General features: G+C 34.1%; 1 protein-coding gene and 1 long non-coding RNA gene across 5 annotated transcripts; one reads left to right on the plus strand and one right to left on the minus strand.

Annotated features, from left to right (window-relative positions):
• Positions 1–504: 504 nt before the first annotated feature.
• Positions 505–11,096, minus strand: HSP60-3A (heat shock protein 60-3A). Its single transcript, XM_086436334.1, has 18 exons — positions 10,887–11,096; positions 10,743–10,764; positions 10,400–10,531; positions 9,685–9,844; positions 9,184–9,359; positions 8,130–8,225; positions 7,940–8,044; positions 7,555–7,641; positions 7,332–7,421; positions 7,113–7,193; positions 6,964–7,032; positions 6,815–6,892; positions 4,375–4,470; positions 4,140–4,239; positions 2,326–2,429; positions 2,134–2,239; positions 923–1,001; positions 505–818 (listed from the first exon to the last, which is right to left on the minus strand). Exons 1-18 carry the CDS (start codon positions 10,922–10,924, stop codon positions 710–712), a joined length of 1,728 nt encoding a protein of 575 aa, XP_086292460.1. The 5' UTR covers positions 10,925–11,096; the 3' UTR covers positions 505–709.
• A 1,451-nt stretch (positions 11,097–12,547) lies between these two features.
• Positions 12,548–17,289, plus strand: LOC147410513 (uncharacterized). 4 transcript variants are annotated; one of them, XR_015176842.1, is made up of 8 exons: positions 12,548–12,835; positions 13,164–13,308; positions 14,908–15,013; positions 15,169–15,221; positions 15,367–15,472; positions 15,712–15,768; positions 15,862–15,933; positions 16,986–17,289. It is a non-coding gene; the product is annotated as an uncharacterized LOC147410513 (long non-coding RNA). The 4 variants fall into 4 exon arrangements; XR_015176843.1 differs by having other exon boundaries at positions 12,548–13,308; positions 13,388–15,013; XR_015176844.1 differs by having other exon boundaries at positions 12,548–13,308; positions 13,461–15,013.
• The last annotated feature ends 271 nt before the right edge of the window (positions 17,290–17,560 follow it).

Here is a 17,560-nt window from a genome sequence, read left to right on the forward strand (position 1 = left end):
AGGAATCAGCAAGAATGAGTACCCATCGATTCCCATTCTAAAGAACAGGATAGACGAATATACATACTAGAAGGTTGCACGTGCAAAAGCAAACTTATCAAAAGGCGTATTTGTAATTTAAAATATTGAATGAAGGGTTTTTTTTTTTTTTTTTTTTTTTTTTTTTTTTTTTTTTTTTTTTTAATTTATTATCAAACCTGATTACAGGGGATTGCAGTTTTATTGGGTTTTTTTTTTATTTATACCAAAATGACCTTAATTATATAAAATCTAAATATAAAAATGGGGGCATTTATGACCTCTCAAATTTTGGTGTAAAACCACTTCTATGAGTGACAGTAGCCTTCCATATTCTTAGGAGCAATGGTTGATAATTTTTTCCACCTAAAGGATCCAATCTTTACAGAGTTAAGGCACAGTCCCCCAAGGGAGAATATGGATCCTCAAGGAAGTTCAAAGTCAATCCATGCTTTTACTCTGTAAATCACTAAATTTCACACCATATTTATGAGATTCAATCAATTGGCATTATTTTTTTTCATATATTATAAATCATACATTACATACCTTTCAAGTCTAAAACTATCAAGTTTATAACTAAAGAATTAAAACTCCAAAAAATAAGATATCAGAAAAAGGCCGCAAATCCGAGAATGTCAAACTTTACTAACTCTAAAATTTGGAAAATTTTGAATTGTTGAATCCATAATCAGTAAAGATCATCCATTGGTGGTGGCATACGACTTGGTGGTGCTGTTTTCGCCGCCTCCACATTATCCACAACTGAGACCTCAGTTGTTGTCAATAGCAATGAGACACTGAAACAAAATGCAATGCCAACAGTGTATAGGGTTACATGTGCAAGCATCAGAGGATTTGGAAGAAATATGAAGCATGAAATGTAACGTATTATAGAGTTCACCTGGCGGCATCTACCAATGCTGTTCTGACAACCTTCACAGGATCAATAATTCCAGCCTTCACCATGTCAACATACTCCTCTGCTCCATCAAACCAACAACCCAAGACTTAAATGGACATAATCTCATAGGGGATATAAAAGTACTAGAAGATAAAATTATAATACAAAGAAATTTTAGGATTTTCACAGAAATCGGAACAACAAAGTTTAAAGTGGATAGTTATAACTATGTAACAGCCCACTATAAGTTCAGTGTTATATTCTTTAAAAAAAAAAAAATTGAACAGGTTGGGGGCAAATTCCATGAAACAGAACAAAAAGTTATTCATCTCCATCTTTGTTTCATTTTTAAACAGACAAGTAAAACATATATGGTAAAAATTCCAGGAAGCCTTGTGATAACATCAGAGACTTAGATTTGAGAACATAATCAAAATGTCAATAGATACAAGTCTTGGATAAATTTGTCCCTAAATCCATATATTGGCAAAAGTTACAACAACCCCCCAAATGTCAAACACTAGGCTTCAAGGCTTACTTGATTTACATATTACTTGTCCAGCTAAACTTACCCCCTTTTTGTATGACTTGTAGGACATACATGATATGCCTGTAGGCCATAATGGCGCATTTAAAGAACCCGGCTAGGCTGCCATTCACCATTGTGGAAAAAATGCCAATGAAAAACATTTCATAATCCATTTTATCCATAATGCACCAAACCCCATGTGACCCAACAAATCGTTAAAAGTTTCGCTTCATCTTATAATGTTTCAACTGAACATTTTGGTTTGGGCTGATAAAGAAATGTATCATTGGGGGCCTCGAAACATCGAATGTTTCAGTCAAGTTCTGATTTTTTCTCCTCGAAAGGTCTTTACGACGATTCTTGATAAGTTGTCCAGCAATGGTCTCACTCCAGCTTGCTCAGAATATAGATTCCTCTAAATATCCATTGCCACTTTAATATTATCTTCACCTCCACTGAGGAGCAATTGATTTGTATGCCCCATCAATTGGTGTTCCATGGAGGATGATAGATTTAGCTTCTTAGGGTGCTTGAATTACTTTACCAGATTTAAAATTCCCATTAAAAAAAAAAAGGACAAAACACTGCAAAACTTAAGAAAGTATCTACCATAAATACTGTTTGCACATATTTGAATTTTATGGATCAAGAAAATCAATCTGCGCTATCTAAAGGAACAAACCTTTGGCAGCATCGTATCCTAGATTAATATCTTCTTGTTCCAATAGTTTACTAACAACCACCGCACCATCAACTCCAGCATTGGCAGCTATTGTGAATGTAGGTGCCTATAAGATACCAATTTCCATTATTAGAAAACACTGCAAAGAAAAAAAAAATTGAAAGAATGATGAGAGATCAAAAAGCATGGAACCTTCAGAGAGTTCTGGATGATTTGTATTCCTCTCTTTTGATCCCCATTTAAAGATTGAAGACTCTCCAACACTCTTGTAGCATACAAGAGTGCAACACCACCACCTAACAAAACGAAAAAAAAAAAAAATATATTAGAAAAAAAAAAAGACATGTTTTACGATGAAGTCTTTTCTGATAACCCGTAGTAGCCTCCCATTTCTTAGTATTAAATGTATTGAAAAACATCTTTATGCACTCAAAAATTTATATTAATTCCTAAAGGACTCATACCTTGGACTATCAAAAGAGTACATCTAGCCTAACTTAGGCGGTGTTTATTTGCTCTATTTTTCAGCGTTTATTGCTGAAAAAAAATTTCAGCACTTTTTGTCAAAATAGCGCGCGTTTGTTTACTCCATATTTTTAGCGCTTACTACTGAAAATAAGTGAAAAAAATTCAGCACTATTTTGATGCTGAAAAAAAAAATGCTGAAGCGGTAAGTACTTCGCTTTTTTTGACACAAACAAGTATGCCCTTATACTTAAAAGAATATTACCTCTTGTATCCCATGGATAAGTATATAAGCACCCCACAAATTAAAAAACCCACACCATGGCCAAATTGTTTTATCTTATATGGGTTAAAAGTTTTGGAATGAGTTGATTTTTGGTGAGGATGAGCCCATCTTGAAACTTCTAACCCTATCAAAATAAGTTCAAGAACCGTAAATCGTCCATTTTTTTTTTTAGGAAACTAGTTTTGACGCGGTTAGAAGTTTCAGAATGGGCTGATTTTTAGTGAGTACGATCTCTAGACCATATAGATCATCCTCCCCCAAAAATTGGCTCATTCCAAAAACTTTTACCCATATAAAACAAAAAAAATTGGCCATGGTATGGGTAGCCCTTATTAATTTGTGGGGTGCTTTTATAATTACACATCCTTCATTTCTATCGAAAATTATTTATCGCAAATTAAGTTCTTTCAATGTTGATTTCAAATTTTGATGACTTGCATGACATTATTGTTTTTAATTTGAAATTTGTGGGCTTTTAGAAATAAAAATTATTATTTATAAATTGAAAATTTGAGTATTACTTATTATTTAAAAATGAATTGTATTTTAATTTTATAAGAAATGATATATTTCATTGTATTTAATAAGAAATAGGCATTTGAAACATGCAAACAATGTATAATATGTTGTAAGGGTAAAAAAGACAATTTACCAATTTCAACAATGTGTAACAAACATGATTCTACATCTAAACAAACAACTTTTCCAACACTTAAATTCAGCGCTTATAAGTTTTAGCACTTAATGCTATTCAGCACTTTTTTTTTTTTAGTTTAACAAACATCACCTTAGTAAGATTTCAAATCTTACTTTGTTGAGTTCACCTTGTGGCATCCTAATACATGATCCAATGCCACAGGAATGTAGGGGGGAAAATTCTATGAACTTATAAATAAATAAAAAACAAAACAAAACAAAACAAAACAAAAAAAAACAAAAAAAAAACCTTAAAAAAGGTTATTTTTCACCTTCAAAATTTAATTTTAAATGTGGGAGTTCACTAACCGTCCATTTTCAAAACTTCGGATCAAGCCCAAAAAAATTATTTTTTAAAATTATTAATATTATTTGGGGGGATCGGAGTTTTTCCAAGAAATCTAGACGTTTGTGGTGTTGGATTGCCAATTTGATATTCCATTTGAGGTCAACGACCCCTAGAAAGATTTGAAATCTTACTAAGTTAGTAAGGAAAGTGTTTTATCTCATCGGAAAGGCTCCTTTGCTGTTAAAAAAAAAAAAACAAATATAAGCTTACCTGGTACAATACCCTCTTCTACGGCTGCCCTTGTAGCATTTAAAGCATCAGTGACCCTGTCTTTTCTTTCTCCAACTTCTGCTTCACTAGCCCCTCCAACCTGTAACATAAATGGACAAATGCAATATAAGGGCGTGGAAAGTATGAACCACTTTGTTCAACCCCAGCTTACCAATACGGAAAAAAATTTAATTATGAACCAATTTTTCATTAAGTAAAGGGCGGGAAAAGAAACCTTGAAGACAGCAACACCTCCAGATAACTTTGATAACCGCTCCTGTGCTTTCTCCTTGTCAAACATGGCAGTACTCTTATCGATTGTTGTCCTAAGCTGTTAAACGCATCTCTTGTTAGTGTTTCTCATGTAAGTGACCACATCTAAGAAATGTGCTCTTGAAAAGGTCAGACTTTCTTGTGCTGTTCTAATACTTCAAGCATTATTCTACTTCTCTGTTCTCAAATGTGGACAGTTCCCACATAGATACGCAAGTACAGAATATTTCCGTTAATCCTCTAGATCTAGTCCAGATGATATGAGACGCTTATGATGCTGGCAAACAGTGTTTAAAAGTACCTAAGGCGCGTACTTGAGGCGTTTTGGGTTCATGAGGCGAGGCATAAGCCTCAAGGCGCTATGAAGAGTAAGCCTCAATTAATTTTAAAAAAATCTTAAAAAATATATAAAAATTATAATAAATTCAGAAAAATTATAAAATCAACTAAACAACCTTCAAGCATCAAATAAAATTAAACATTAAAAATGTAGGGAAGTAGCAATGTAACATAGAATCAAACACAAAAGCAAAAGAGAAATATGAGTTTTTGAAAAACATAGGTAAAAAGTTCAAGAATGTACATAGAAAAATCACATACCTCAAAACCTTAGAAAATCCTTGATTTCTTGATTTTATTTTATCACAATCTTTGCAAGAAAGTTGTAGGAACAGACAGATTTGAATTCGGATGAGTACTGGAGCCTCTAGGAAAAAATCTTGGTGTAGAAAAATTTTAGGGTTTCAAAAAGAGATTTTGAGAGATCTCTTGATAATCTATTTAATAGAGTTGTGCAAATAAGAGACATTGAGGGGGGGGGGGGTAAAATAAAGTAATAAAATAAATGAAATTTGAGTTTTTCTTTTTTTTACCCACAATATTGGGTTCTGCCGAACCTATTGAGGCGTACACCTCATACCTCTAAGCGTAAGCCTTACTAGTGTTTGATGAGGCTTAAGCCTCAAGGCATAAAGCCTACGCCACTCCTTAAGGCATACGCTTCATGCCTCGAGGCATAGGTTTTTTAAAACACTGCTCACAAATAAATTATTGAAAATGCATCCATATGTGATAGTTAAAGTGAAACTTGATATTTCATGAAGCATAACTAGATAAAAAATAATTACATTTTATATCATCAGATGCTTATGATGCTCGCAAATAAATTATTGAAAATGCATCCATATGTGATAATTAAAGTGGGGCTTGATATTTCCCGAAGCATAACTAGATAAAAAATAATGAAGTTTTATCTCATCACCGTCGTCTACACCTTATCCCAATACAGGGTCAGCACTGGATTGATGACATGAGACACTTATACTTATTAAAAACAAAAAAAAAGACATGAGACGCTTATGATGCTCTCGAATAATTATTGAAAATGCAGCCATATGTGATAATTAAAGCAGGACTAATATTTCCCGAAGCATAACTAGATAAAAAAATGACATATATTATCACCGTCGTCTACACCTTATTCCAATTACTGGGATCGGCACCATGAATCCTATTTCTCCATTTAATTCTATCATGAATGATATTAAAATCAAGGCATGATCCTTCATTTTTTAATACCTCCATTCATGTCATTTTCAGTTATTATCTTGCGCTCTTAAGAGTACTTGGCTTGCACCAAAGCAATATTAATCACAGGTGTTGTTATTGGTCTTCCTTGTACATATCTAAAGCATCTCAATTTATCTCCTAGTTGAGGTATTGGTAAATTTCCTTGAATATACCATTGGGGATAAAAATGGGTTTTTCATCCATCTATTTATGAACTTCAACAGTTGAACTAAATTTTTAAAATATATAAATGATACCCAGAGGTTATATGAGAAGAAGAGATGCATGACCATCTCCTCCTCGCTTGATACTTTGGGCTTGATTATCGGATGGTGCCGAAAGGCGTTCAACCCAAGGAAGGATCTTGTGGAAGCTTTTCTTGCACACAGAGTTATAGGTTATATGGAAGGAGGGGAATGAATGTACTTCAAGATCATGTTGGCCTTTTTTTTCCACTTTCAATAATATTATTTACAAAAGATATTAAAATCAAAAAACAAGGTTGAACCCAAAAGGCAGGATCTTGTGGAAGCTTCTCTTGCACATAGCTTTATAGATTATATAGGAGAGGAATGAATGTACTTCAATATTAATTAGGCAATTTTTTTCCACTTTCAATAATAACGTCTACAAAAGATATTAAAATAAAAAACAAGGTTACTTGATCAAAATAAATTTTGGATGGCATTTCATGCAAACATTTGAATTCATAGTTAAGCTTGTCTTTGTTAATCTTGTTATCAGTTAAGCACAACATACAGTTGTAAATAATGATTTGACATAATAATATAGAAAGCAGCAGCATTGCTTCCTAGGAAGTGAATCATGAATACCTGCTCACATCTTTCTTCAATCAGCTTCTTGTCACCACCACCATGAAGAATGATAGTGTCATCAAGAGAGATAGTGACCTACACTGTAAAAGTGAGTAACGTCTCACAGATAATCCATCATTAACAAAACAATAATATATGTTACAAACCTTTTTTGCAGTACCAAGCATTTCAACTAGGACTTTGTCAAGGTTTAAGCCATGACTTTCAGTGATAACCTGCACATAACAAAGCATTTTAATGCTTTGTAGTTTGTAGCCATCTAATAAGCACAATTAGGTACAAAATTACATCTCACCTCACCGCCTGTAAGAATGGCAAGATCTTCCAAGTTTGCTCTCCTGTTTTCTCCAAAACCAGGAGCTTTGATGGCACAGACCTAGAGTTAAGGCAGAAAAAACTCATAAAGTTAAAACATGTCCCACATAAAATATGTCTATAAAACCAAATTAAAAGCCAAATATCACCACAACCACATACTTGATACATCATCTATACAGAGAACTCAATCAATTACCTTGACTCCAGCACGATGCTTGTTGAGTATAAGCATCGCCAATGCATCACTTTCGATATCCTCAGCCACTATCAAAAGGGGTCTATTTTTCTGCATTAAATAAAGATCAAGAGAAATAAGAAATTATCTTTGGGACCCTTTCAAATAAGTTCCTATACAAGTTTAAGGATCTCATAATTTCCAACAAAAGGAGAAGAAATCATCAAAATAAAACAACCATTACCCTCACAGCCAGCTCCAATATCCTCACAAGTGAGTTCATGTCTGAAATTTTCTTGTCGTGAATAAGGATGAGAGGATTTTCAAGTTCCTGCCTACATATAAATCACAATTTTCAGAACAAAATCCCTTCAAACAGTTGAATGATATGAAACACCTCCAAGAAATGAAGATGACATAAATAAAGAGGAAAATTATAGAAATCCATATTTTCCCAAATGGGAATTTTCCATAAAATGCCTAAATATGACCCCAATATAATCCCCTCATAAGGAAGGGCACAGTCAATAACATGATCAACCAAAGGCTACTAACTGAAGTAAAAGCATTTAGATCTTGGCTTAAGCTAACACATTATGTTAGACAGAAGTATATTGATCTACACTCACACATTTTTGTGTCTTCACATCAGTAACGAAGTATGGAGATATATAACCCCTCCCTAGTTTCATTCCTTCCACAACATCCAATTCATTATCCAAAGTATTTCCATCCTGCAAAAGATTTAAGTTGGAATAAATGCACATTGAAATGAGTAAAACTTATAATCCAAATAAAATAAGATACAAGTGTGCGCACAGAAACGGTGATGACTCCTTCCTTCCCAACTTTCTCCATTGCTCTTGCTATCATTTCTCCAATCTCACGCTCACCATTTGCAGAGATGGTTGCCACCTGTTCCAAAGCAAGAGCACCAAATATGAAGTGTCCAAAACATAATATAAGAAGAAAAACAATTTCCTTACTTAGTAAGATTTCAGATTATCACATTGGCAATCCAACACCACAGCCTTCTAGATTTCATGGAAAAACTAATATTCAAAGAAAAAAAGAATTAAAAAAAATTAAATTAAATGTTGCGCTAGACCCAAGATTTTAAAAATGGACTGCTACCTATAATGCCCAGGCCCATAACAGTACAATATTGTCTGCTTTGGGCTGAAGCCAACACAACTTTAAAACATGATGTATCATGTAGAATCTAGTGTGTCCTTATAGCTCAAGTTTTTAATATTCTCCTGTTCGATGTGGGACTAATTACACTCACCCCTGCCATTTCACCTAGCAAATATGACAGCTCCACTTCGACCCCTCAATCTCCGCGGCTCTTTTCATGTCCAGCTAGTGGCGCATCGGTGAAGCCATGACAATCTCCCCACGAAACAAAAAGAGTCGTTCTTGGCTCTGATACCACTTGTAATGCGTTTTGGCTCAAAACAGACAATATTGTACTATTGTGGCCTTAAGACGTTACACCACCAAACTCTCAAAACCCCAAATTAAAATTCAACAATGAAAAATAATGATTTTTTGAAAGAAATTAAGAAAAAATCGAAGTTCTTAGAATTTCGTCCTCTACAAGCCTATTGCATCGGATCATGTTTTTGGTTGCCAAGATGCAAGCTCACGGCCCTTTGTAAGATTTCAAATCTTACAGTAAGGCAAGCCAGACTCATATAGGAATATACATATAAACAAATTTCTATCACATGTAAAACCAATAGGACAAAGTTCAACATGTGCACTATAGAACATCTTATCCATGAAATGAAGACTAACACTCGTAGAGAAGGTGAGATGCACTGTCATCGATACAAGAGAAAAGTCTTTAGACTAAGACGATCCACATTACCTGGGTAATTTCTTCTGGAGTGCTTATCATTAATGCTCTGCTTTTTAAGTGAGAGATGACAGCATCAACTGCCATGTTAATACCATGGCGTAAGTCCATAACATTTACACCAGCAGCCACTGATTTACAGCCTTCAATGAGTATTGCCTGAGTGAGAACAGTCGCACAAGTCGTACCTGTACCCATACAAATCTTTCTTTTATTTATCTTTATTTTAAAACAAATATGATCCAATTGGTATGAATCATTCAAATATCAATCTTCCTTCAAAGTTTTTCATGATGAAGTGAATAGCAACTGAATTTCTGTTGTATGAGGCCGATAAAGACTTCCGTGACATAAAACCATTTCACACTTCAAGCCTTTGGAGGCATCAAAATTGGCTTCAAGAAAAGATTATTCCTATAAACTTTACATATAATGAAATCCAATAATATGATCAATTTTTATCCATAACAGTATGGTGATAAAATAAAATTGAGAGATGGCAATAAAAATTACCATCTCCTGCAGCAGTATTTGTAGCTTTAGCAACCTGCTTTACAAGGTCTGCACCAACATTTTTAGCCCTCTCCTTGAATTTGATGCTTTTGGCAACAGTCACTCCATCTTTTGTGACCTTAGGATCTCCCCGACTTTTCTCAATAATCACATTACGACCCTATATACCAAATAAGGTAATAACTTCATAATGGTGAAAAAAACAAAGTACTACCACATGTTTCCAAGTATTTCAACTCCCTAAATTATGCTGCCCAAGACATATTGTTCCAGTGAGGTAACAAGATGATAAATACGGTTAACATATTTTTTATTTCTTTTAGGATAAAGGATTAGTTGTTAGCAAGGTGAAGGTGCGTTTAACCTAAGACATGGGAACAACTCTCCACATGTCTTACCAATTTAGCTAAGTTGGCACTGCCATGATTAACATGTTGTATCATACTAGAAACTAATTAAAACCATTAAATCATACTAGATACTAATTTAAGTCATTAAAACAATATTTTTGTAGTGTCACATTGATAACAAACAAAATTATATTTTTAATGGAACTAAGCATTGAAGCCCCTTCAACGTATCTTCAATTTTATTTTGTCCCCACAAAATCAATTTTTTTCCCTCATTCACCATTGTCAAGGTCTGTAATACTACCACGAGAACATTTTAAACTTTATTACAAGGAACCCAAATTCAAGACCAACAAATTGATTACCTTTGGCCCCATTGTGACTTTTACTGCTTCAGCAAGCTCATTAACACCCTGCAGCATTGCTGCTCGAGCTCCAACCCCGAATTTGACATCCTTTGCAACATAGTTTCTGCTAAGCACAAACCGACCATGTACCTTCCCGATACAAATCATTAACAGAAAAAACAATACCAAATCAATAAATATGAATCAAAATTTGGATCGATTGGATAATCCTAATAAAAATTGTGGTGATCAAGAAAAATAAATTGATTACAAAACCACTAGAAATATCCTAACACCTCATCATTAAGAATTGATCAACAAACACAATTTAGATAGCTAGAGAGAGAGGGAGAGATCATACCAGTTTCTTTGAAGCAGAGGAACTATAAATCAAATAAAATAAGAAGAAAATCGAGTAGAAAAAAAATCAGAAACAGATACAGAGCAAATTAAACGAAGAAAATGATTGAAAATGTAGATGAATTCAAGGAATGCCCACACATACCTGATCGAAGAAGCAATGGCTGCCGCTACGCGGTACATGGCGAGAGAGAGAGAGAGAGAGAGAAAGATTTTGATGGGTGTGTTGAGTGGGAGAGTAGGGTTTTAGGTTCTCTGTTAAGCGGAAACCGAAACTTTGTTTACGTTATTAGTTGGCTAGGGTTTTAGAATGACCAATGTTGAAGGGACCCCAGTTCTTAGTAAGGGCACCCATGAACTTATTTCTATTAGTTGAGCCAATCACAAAATTCTCCGAATTTTTCAAAAAATTCTTAAAATTCTCCGAATGAAACAAGGGTTAACCGATTAAATAAGTGAATTGGCAACGTTAATTGACTATTCCTCTATTAATCATTGAATATGATAATCATTTTATCCTTCACCTTTAAAATTTTATTTTATTTTGTAACCTTCAAACATCAAGAAGAAGATAGGATTTTTATAGAGATTGGAGGTGATGGGCTTTGGTAAGAAACCTAAAATAAGAGTCTTGATAATCTAACTATACCCCACAGGGTATACTCAATCGACTCTCCTGATGTGATAAGTTTGCGAATCGTAGATCGTTATGCCTCGAGATACATTATTCCCTTGGGATTCACTTTTTTTAGTGGAGTGTAGTTGAGTATCCCGAGGTGTACAGATTTACGATTCTTGAACTTCTCACATTAGGAGAATCGATTGAGTATGCCACGTGGGGTAGTCAAATTATTGGCCACAATTCTATAGTTTTGTATATCTCTAAAAGTTTTTTGATTTTTTTCATGAAACTTTCTTGAATTTGTTCAAATTGAAGTCTTATTGAATAATTACCAAATATAAACTTTGTTACTATGATTTGAGCACCCCAATATTCAGCACCTCATTTTTTTAGTTGATATGTTCATGTTGACATGCCAAAGAATCTTTTGGAGACATGCGACATGCCAAAGTGTTGGCATACCTCCTTCAATATCAGCAAGAACATGTCGACATAGGTGGGGTGTTCTAATCATGGTAAAACTTAAGTTTTCAATCATTTGTGGGCACTCTTAACTGTAACATTTTAGAATTTAGATGGTGGAGTTAGGAAAAGGTTAGTTTATTTATTGGGTGATTCAGACATACTCCTCCACATTGTGATCAACATTTAGATTAATATTAGAGATATCCTTTGTGTTTTCAAACTGATGACATACACCTTGGCCCAAGTCATTTTTGAGAGATTAAATTAATTAATTTAAATGCCCTCATCTTCAACCTTTAGCTGAGTACCCAAAAAACTTATCATCTCCAAAAAAAAAAGAATAATGATATAGTTGTGTATCTCTCTTTCTGGAGGGTTCTTGAGCCAATCTTTGATTCAAGACCAGATTTTGAGTTTCTTACTAAGAAAGAGAGTTGCTGTTGGTATCCTAACTTTTTCTTATTACATCCCAATTTATTTAAAAAAATAAAAGGATAAGTGATTGGTTGAGCTAAGTAAAAGTTGGGGTGCCAATAAAAGCTATAATAATTTTTCTTTTAACACGGACATGGTTAGAGTTCTATTTGTTTAGGTTTAGGATTTTTTACAAGCATAATCCTAATTGTAAACAACTATTAAAATTGTTTGAATGAGTGTTATAATATTTTATAATATTGAGACAATAACTTGAACCAAACCTTTGTAATCACAACAAAAACAATAGTTTTTAGCGACGCATTTTTAGCGGTAGCCAAAATAGCGCCACTGTACAACACAGCCTGCGCGCGAAAACGAATAAATTTTTTTGCAAAAAACCTCTCTCCCTGTGAAAAACCTCTCTTCCCTGTATCATCAGATTTTGTGAAAAATGCACACACATACACTCTCTTTCTCTCTCTCTCTCTCTCTCTCTCTCTCTCTCTCTCTCTCTCTCTGTATCAAGCTCATTTCATCTCCTCAACATCTAGGGTTTCAATGTTAATGGAAGAAACCTTCCCTTCTAATAGGTCTCTCTCTCTCTCTCTCTCTCTCTCTCTCTCTCTCTCTGTATCAATTTCGTCTATTCTCCTCTTCACATTTTCGTTTTCGTTTTGGATTGAATTTGTTTCTAGGTTTTGAGTGGCAGTCACCATTATTGACAGCTTACGAGCATCCAATTAGTTGCTCCGAGGCTCTTTTCCTTTCCGTCTCTCTCTTTTTGCAACTCTCATACATTTCATCTGTATTAACGCTCTTGAAACCCTAAATTCTCTTCAATGTCCCTTCCTTGCGTCGGATGTCATAGAGGTTTTCATGGAGATAATGATGTTTTTCATCTTTTTGTTCATTTCCCAGATTTTATATGAATTCGAATAAGGATTTGGAGAACCATCATAGCTTCTGTCAAGGGTTTCGCCATTGGAGCTGGTTTAAGAAGGGTTCTTGCTGAATTTTCTATCTTTTTTAAATTTTGAAGTGGAAGATTCTCCGCTTCTACAAGGTGAATTGTTTGAGATATATCTCAATTTGATTTTTTTTCCAAGGAGTGTGGTTTTGATTTCGATTTTGTCTCATTTCAGAAAGGCGGGAATGATTTTGAATTGAGATGTGATCTCTTCCTTTGTTCCTTTGTTGGTACATTTGTTTTTGTAGATGAATGTATTGCTTCTTTGGGAGGAGATCAGAGCCATGTATCTGTTCTAGTTGAATTGCTTCTTGTTTGTTTGAATCCTAAAAAATTGAAATTTTTTGATGGGAAAAGTAGGTATTGAGGAAGCATTTTTCCAATTTCCATTGTTTGGCTGCTGATATGATTAGAATACTTCTTATTCTAAATATAAATGGCATTATTGAATAACATATTAATTTTCTTTAGGAATTCAGTTGAATCATCAACATCCAGTCTTTCTTAAACTTGTTTTTATATAACTTGTTTCTTAAACTTGTTTTTATATCAACATCCAGTCTTTCATTTGGACCAAGACTTGTGCCTTACAGGGATGTACTATATTTCTTATTTATTCTCTTTGTTTTGTAATGTTACTACAAAATATTCCTCATAGTTATATGTTTTTCCTTGTTAAAACATTTAATTTTCATAGAGGTCTTTAACTTTATGATCATTTCTTTTGACTTTAATCTCTCGATTTGCAACTTGAACAGTTTGATGGATTTTCTTTAACTTCTTCCATCACTATTTTTATTCTTTCTTCTCTATTTCCATTTCTCTCTTTATGTTGAACATATGCATCCGCTTCTTATTAAAGTAGTATTTACATTCCTAAGTGTTACCTTTTGTTTGCGGGATAAAGAGTTGGAAGTATGAAACTATGGATGTGGTTCATTTTACTCTGATTTAATGAGTGTGTACTTAAGATTTGATCACAAACTTTAGAATGTGAAATTATGGATTCTCAATTGTTGTTTGATTTATTTTTTCCCTTGATTTTCTCTTTATTGGAGTTCTTTGCTATTTATTTGTATATAATTATCTATCTATCAAAAGTGCATTCTCATGAAGCTTACACCGTAGTCCTTGAGGTTTGCATGTCATAGCTTTTGTTAATGCAATGCCTCACGTCAAGCACTCAGCTACAAAACATATATATAGATGCACACAGCTAGATTGTCCATATGGGAATAGGGAATAAGGAGTTATTCTTTCTTAGTCTTACCTCTTATCTGTCTCTATTTGGTCATTCTATACATGAAGCATGGCTAGTCTAATTTTGTCTTGTAAAATTTTCCTTTCAGTTCACTTATTGCTCATTTATCACATAAAATTCAAATAAGAGAGAAAATAAATTAAATTCATTTGATATGGTTTGGGCATATACAAAGAATACTGATGACACTAGTGAGTAGATTTGGAGCAAATTTAGGGCTCTAGAAAGGGCAGGAGGCCAAACATGCCACAAATAGTAGTAAGAAAAGGAAGTACATTGCCTGACCAAAGTTTTGGCCTAGAACAGAGTGGAATTGGATTCGTGTTGTTCACCCCATTATTTAGGATAAACCGTAAGATCATGCTGTAATTTCTTTTCTGTGAGTTCTAGTGTCTCAAGGACTGATAGGTTCATTTGCATCCTCTATTCAACAGGTAATGAGAAGAATCTGTTAAAATATGTTCGTGCAAGGGAGTTCAATCCAGAAGCGAAGTTTTGCAATCCTTGCCTGTCTTTCACCTTACCAAATGTAATTTGCAGGTAAAAGATTCTTGGGAAATTTTTATATTGTCTTTGATCAATTGAAGGAAAAAGAAAGTTGCTATTAATATTTAAAACAAATAGAACAAAGTGTAGATTTATTATAATTTCATTACTTAATCATTCTGGTGGACTGGTGGTGTTTGGGGACAAAGACATTGCGTTGGTGAGTTGGGTGGACTGGCGGTAGTTGTTGAACTCTGTTCAGGTGCACTCCAACTCTTTCTTCTAAACCAAAGCCTTTACTTCCTTCTACCTTAGTCAATTAAGCACTCTTTTTTTTCTTTTTTTTTTTCCGAGTCGAAGTGCTAACCTTTCAGAAAATTGATTAAACCACATAATTTTGTTTGCAGCTACTGCAATGACTGCAGGGACCTAGATTTATGCCGTGACTCGGCTTTACTTTCCCAAGAGTAGCGTTGTGCCATGCCCCAATGTGGGCAGCCTTATGATCGTGGGGTAATGGAGAATGCTCTTTTTCATTTTGTAGTGTCATTTTGTTCTTGTAGCGAATGCATCGTCTATTAAACATCGATTCGACGATCATGCATGCATTTGATGTGATTTTAAAATTCGAATATAAGGAAAATCAATGTCAAATCTCATCATTTATATTTTGGAAAAATCCAGGATATAATACCTTGGTTTCATATGTTACTAGGCTTATAGTGTACACTCTTTTGCTTCTCTTTGTGTAGTTGCTGTTCTAAACTCCTTGAAGGATGTATGGGAGAACGCTCCACCAAATCTAACAGGCATGTATCTCTGTCCCTCTACATCTCACAAGATCTCTTACAAAAAAGAAGGTTTCAATCTGTTTTCCTAAAGTTACAAATCTTGTCATGCAGGGCCATGGAAGATACTCAACTTCGAGGAGAAGTACCACATCACCTGTTCAGTTCCCCTCAATTACAAACAGTGTGAGTATCTGCCGACTCTCAAAATAATGTGAAATAGTTCACAATGAAGCTAAGTGCAGTGCATATGTTATTACATGTTATGGGCTAGATTTTCCATGATCTTTGGCACAAGTTGGAACTTGTGCCAAAGATCTTAACAACTTGTGACAAAAATTAAATATACTCTAAAGATTACACCTCTAATAAGGCACGACATCATTGACAGGTGAATAATCAAATAATTATTACTTTTCGAAATTGAATTTTAGACCGCTCATTCAGGTGGCATAACTTCAGATAAAAATTGCAAGTATTCCATATAATAGGTTCTCGAGGTGTTAATCCCAAGGTTGGCCTAGTGGCAAGCCAAATCTTGATGAGCTCCTTAGGAAGTAATATGTTTTCCAAATCTGGGCTTCATGTTCTTGTGTAGTAGTAATATGTTTTCCAAATTCAGTAGATTTTTTATTTTATTTTAAAGATTTTGTGTATAGATGGGATCTGTTGTGCTTGAATTGAGATTGTCAATTTGGATTTGTTAGTTCTGTTGTGTTTTGTCTTGTTTGTATGGTGGCCATCTTAACGACTTTTCTCTGTTTTTTAATACAATTTTGCTGTGTTTATAATATGAAAGAAAAAATCTCACGGGGGGGGGGGGGGGTTTCAACTAGTTACAAGCCCATTTGCCCGTCACCTCCCTAACCAAAATCCTTTGAATATTTTTTTTAACTCTTCAACCTTACCATTAACTATAGTTTAACTTCTAACTACATGAAAATCCTGACTCTACCTCAGGACTTGGACATCAATAAAATGTATAAATTCTCACTAACGCTCTACGTTAAGACACCTAACGTTTGATGTATGCCCCCAACTATTTTTACATTTCTTTATTTCATATAAGTCTTTAATGAATATCTCCTTTTGGACATGCATTACCTTCATAGCAGATGCTTATCAATTTGTTCATCATGCTTCATTTTGGCCTTTAAGATGCTAGTGTCAATAGATGATACATAGGAAAAGATTAAACAAAGCATAATTTATTTTTCTGTTGCACTTTACATTTGCAGATGAAACCTGAACAAAGTTCATCTGGTGAGAGGACAAAGTCGAAGAGAAAAGGAGGCCGTACTCGATGCCTCTCATTACAGAATCTAAAGCCAGGAGAAAGGTTTGAAATAGTGCGAGATAGCCATGGACAGCCTGTGGGGAAGCATGTGGCTAAGCTCCAAAGATACTTGGGTATATTAATTTGATTAATGTATATGAATTGTAGGTTAATGAGCAGCTCAATCAACCTGACAATGATCAGTGTCTACAACAACCATGATAGATAGTTTTTATTTTTTGAGTCATAAACATGGATTTATAAGCATTGACTCTTAATTCAATTGACTTATTATTTTGTTATACTTGTCTCTTAATTAATTTGATTTACTAAGTAATTGTGTTTAATTGATAGGTTGTATAAAAATAGGTATTTAATTATAAATAATTTTAAAATAAAAGAAATTAAAAAATAAAAGAAAAATCTTATTAGTGGTGATTATTACTGCCACTATAGGCATTCAAAATTGTATTTATAGCTACGGTAAAAAATTAATTAGTGGCAGTTTGTAACCACCATCAAAGATCTCACTCGTAT

Source organism: Akebia trifoliata, chromosome 1, assembly GCF_017979445.1.
Source record: "Akebia trifoliata isolate Shusen 1 chromosome 1, ASM1797944v1, whole genome shotgun sequence".
In the NCBI taxonomy this organism is placed as follows: Eukaryota; Viridiplantae; Streptophyta; class Magnoliopsida; order Ranunculales; family Lardizabalaceae; genus Akebia; species Akebia trifoliata.

What these genes read in the sequence shown, in the direction of transcription:
- HSP60-3A (XM_086436334.1), bottom strand. Translation starts at nt 10,924, where the DNA reads ATGTACCGCGTAGCGGCAGCCATTGCTTCTTCGATCAG. An exon ending in TGCTTGGTACTGCAAAAAAG is followed by an intron (nt 6,893 to 6,963) that starts GTTTGTAACATA and finishes TTTACAGTGTAG; the next exon opens with GTCACTATCTCTCTTGATGA. An exon ending in AGAAGAGGGTATTGTACCAG is followed by an intron (nt 2,430 to 4,139) that starts GTAAGCTTATAT and finishes TCGTTTTGTTAG; the next exon opens with GTGGTGGTGTTGCACTCTTG.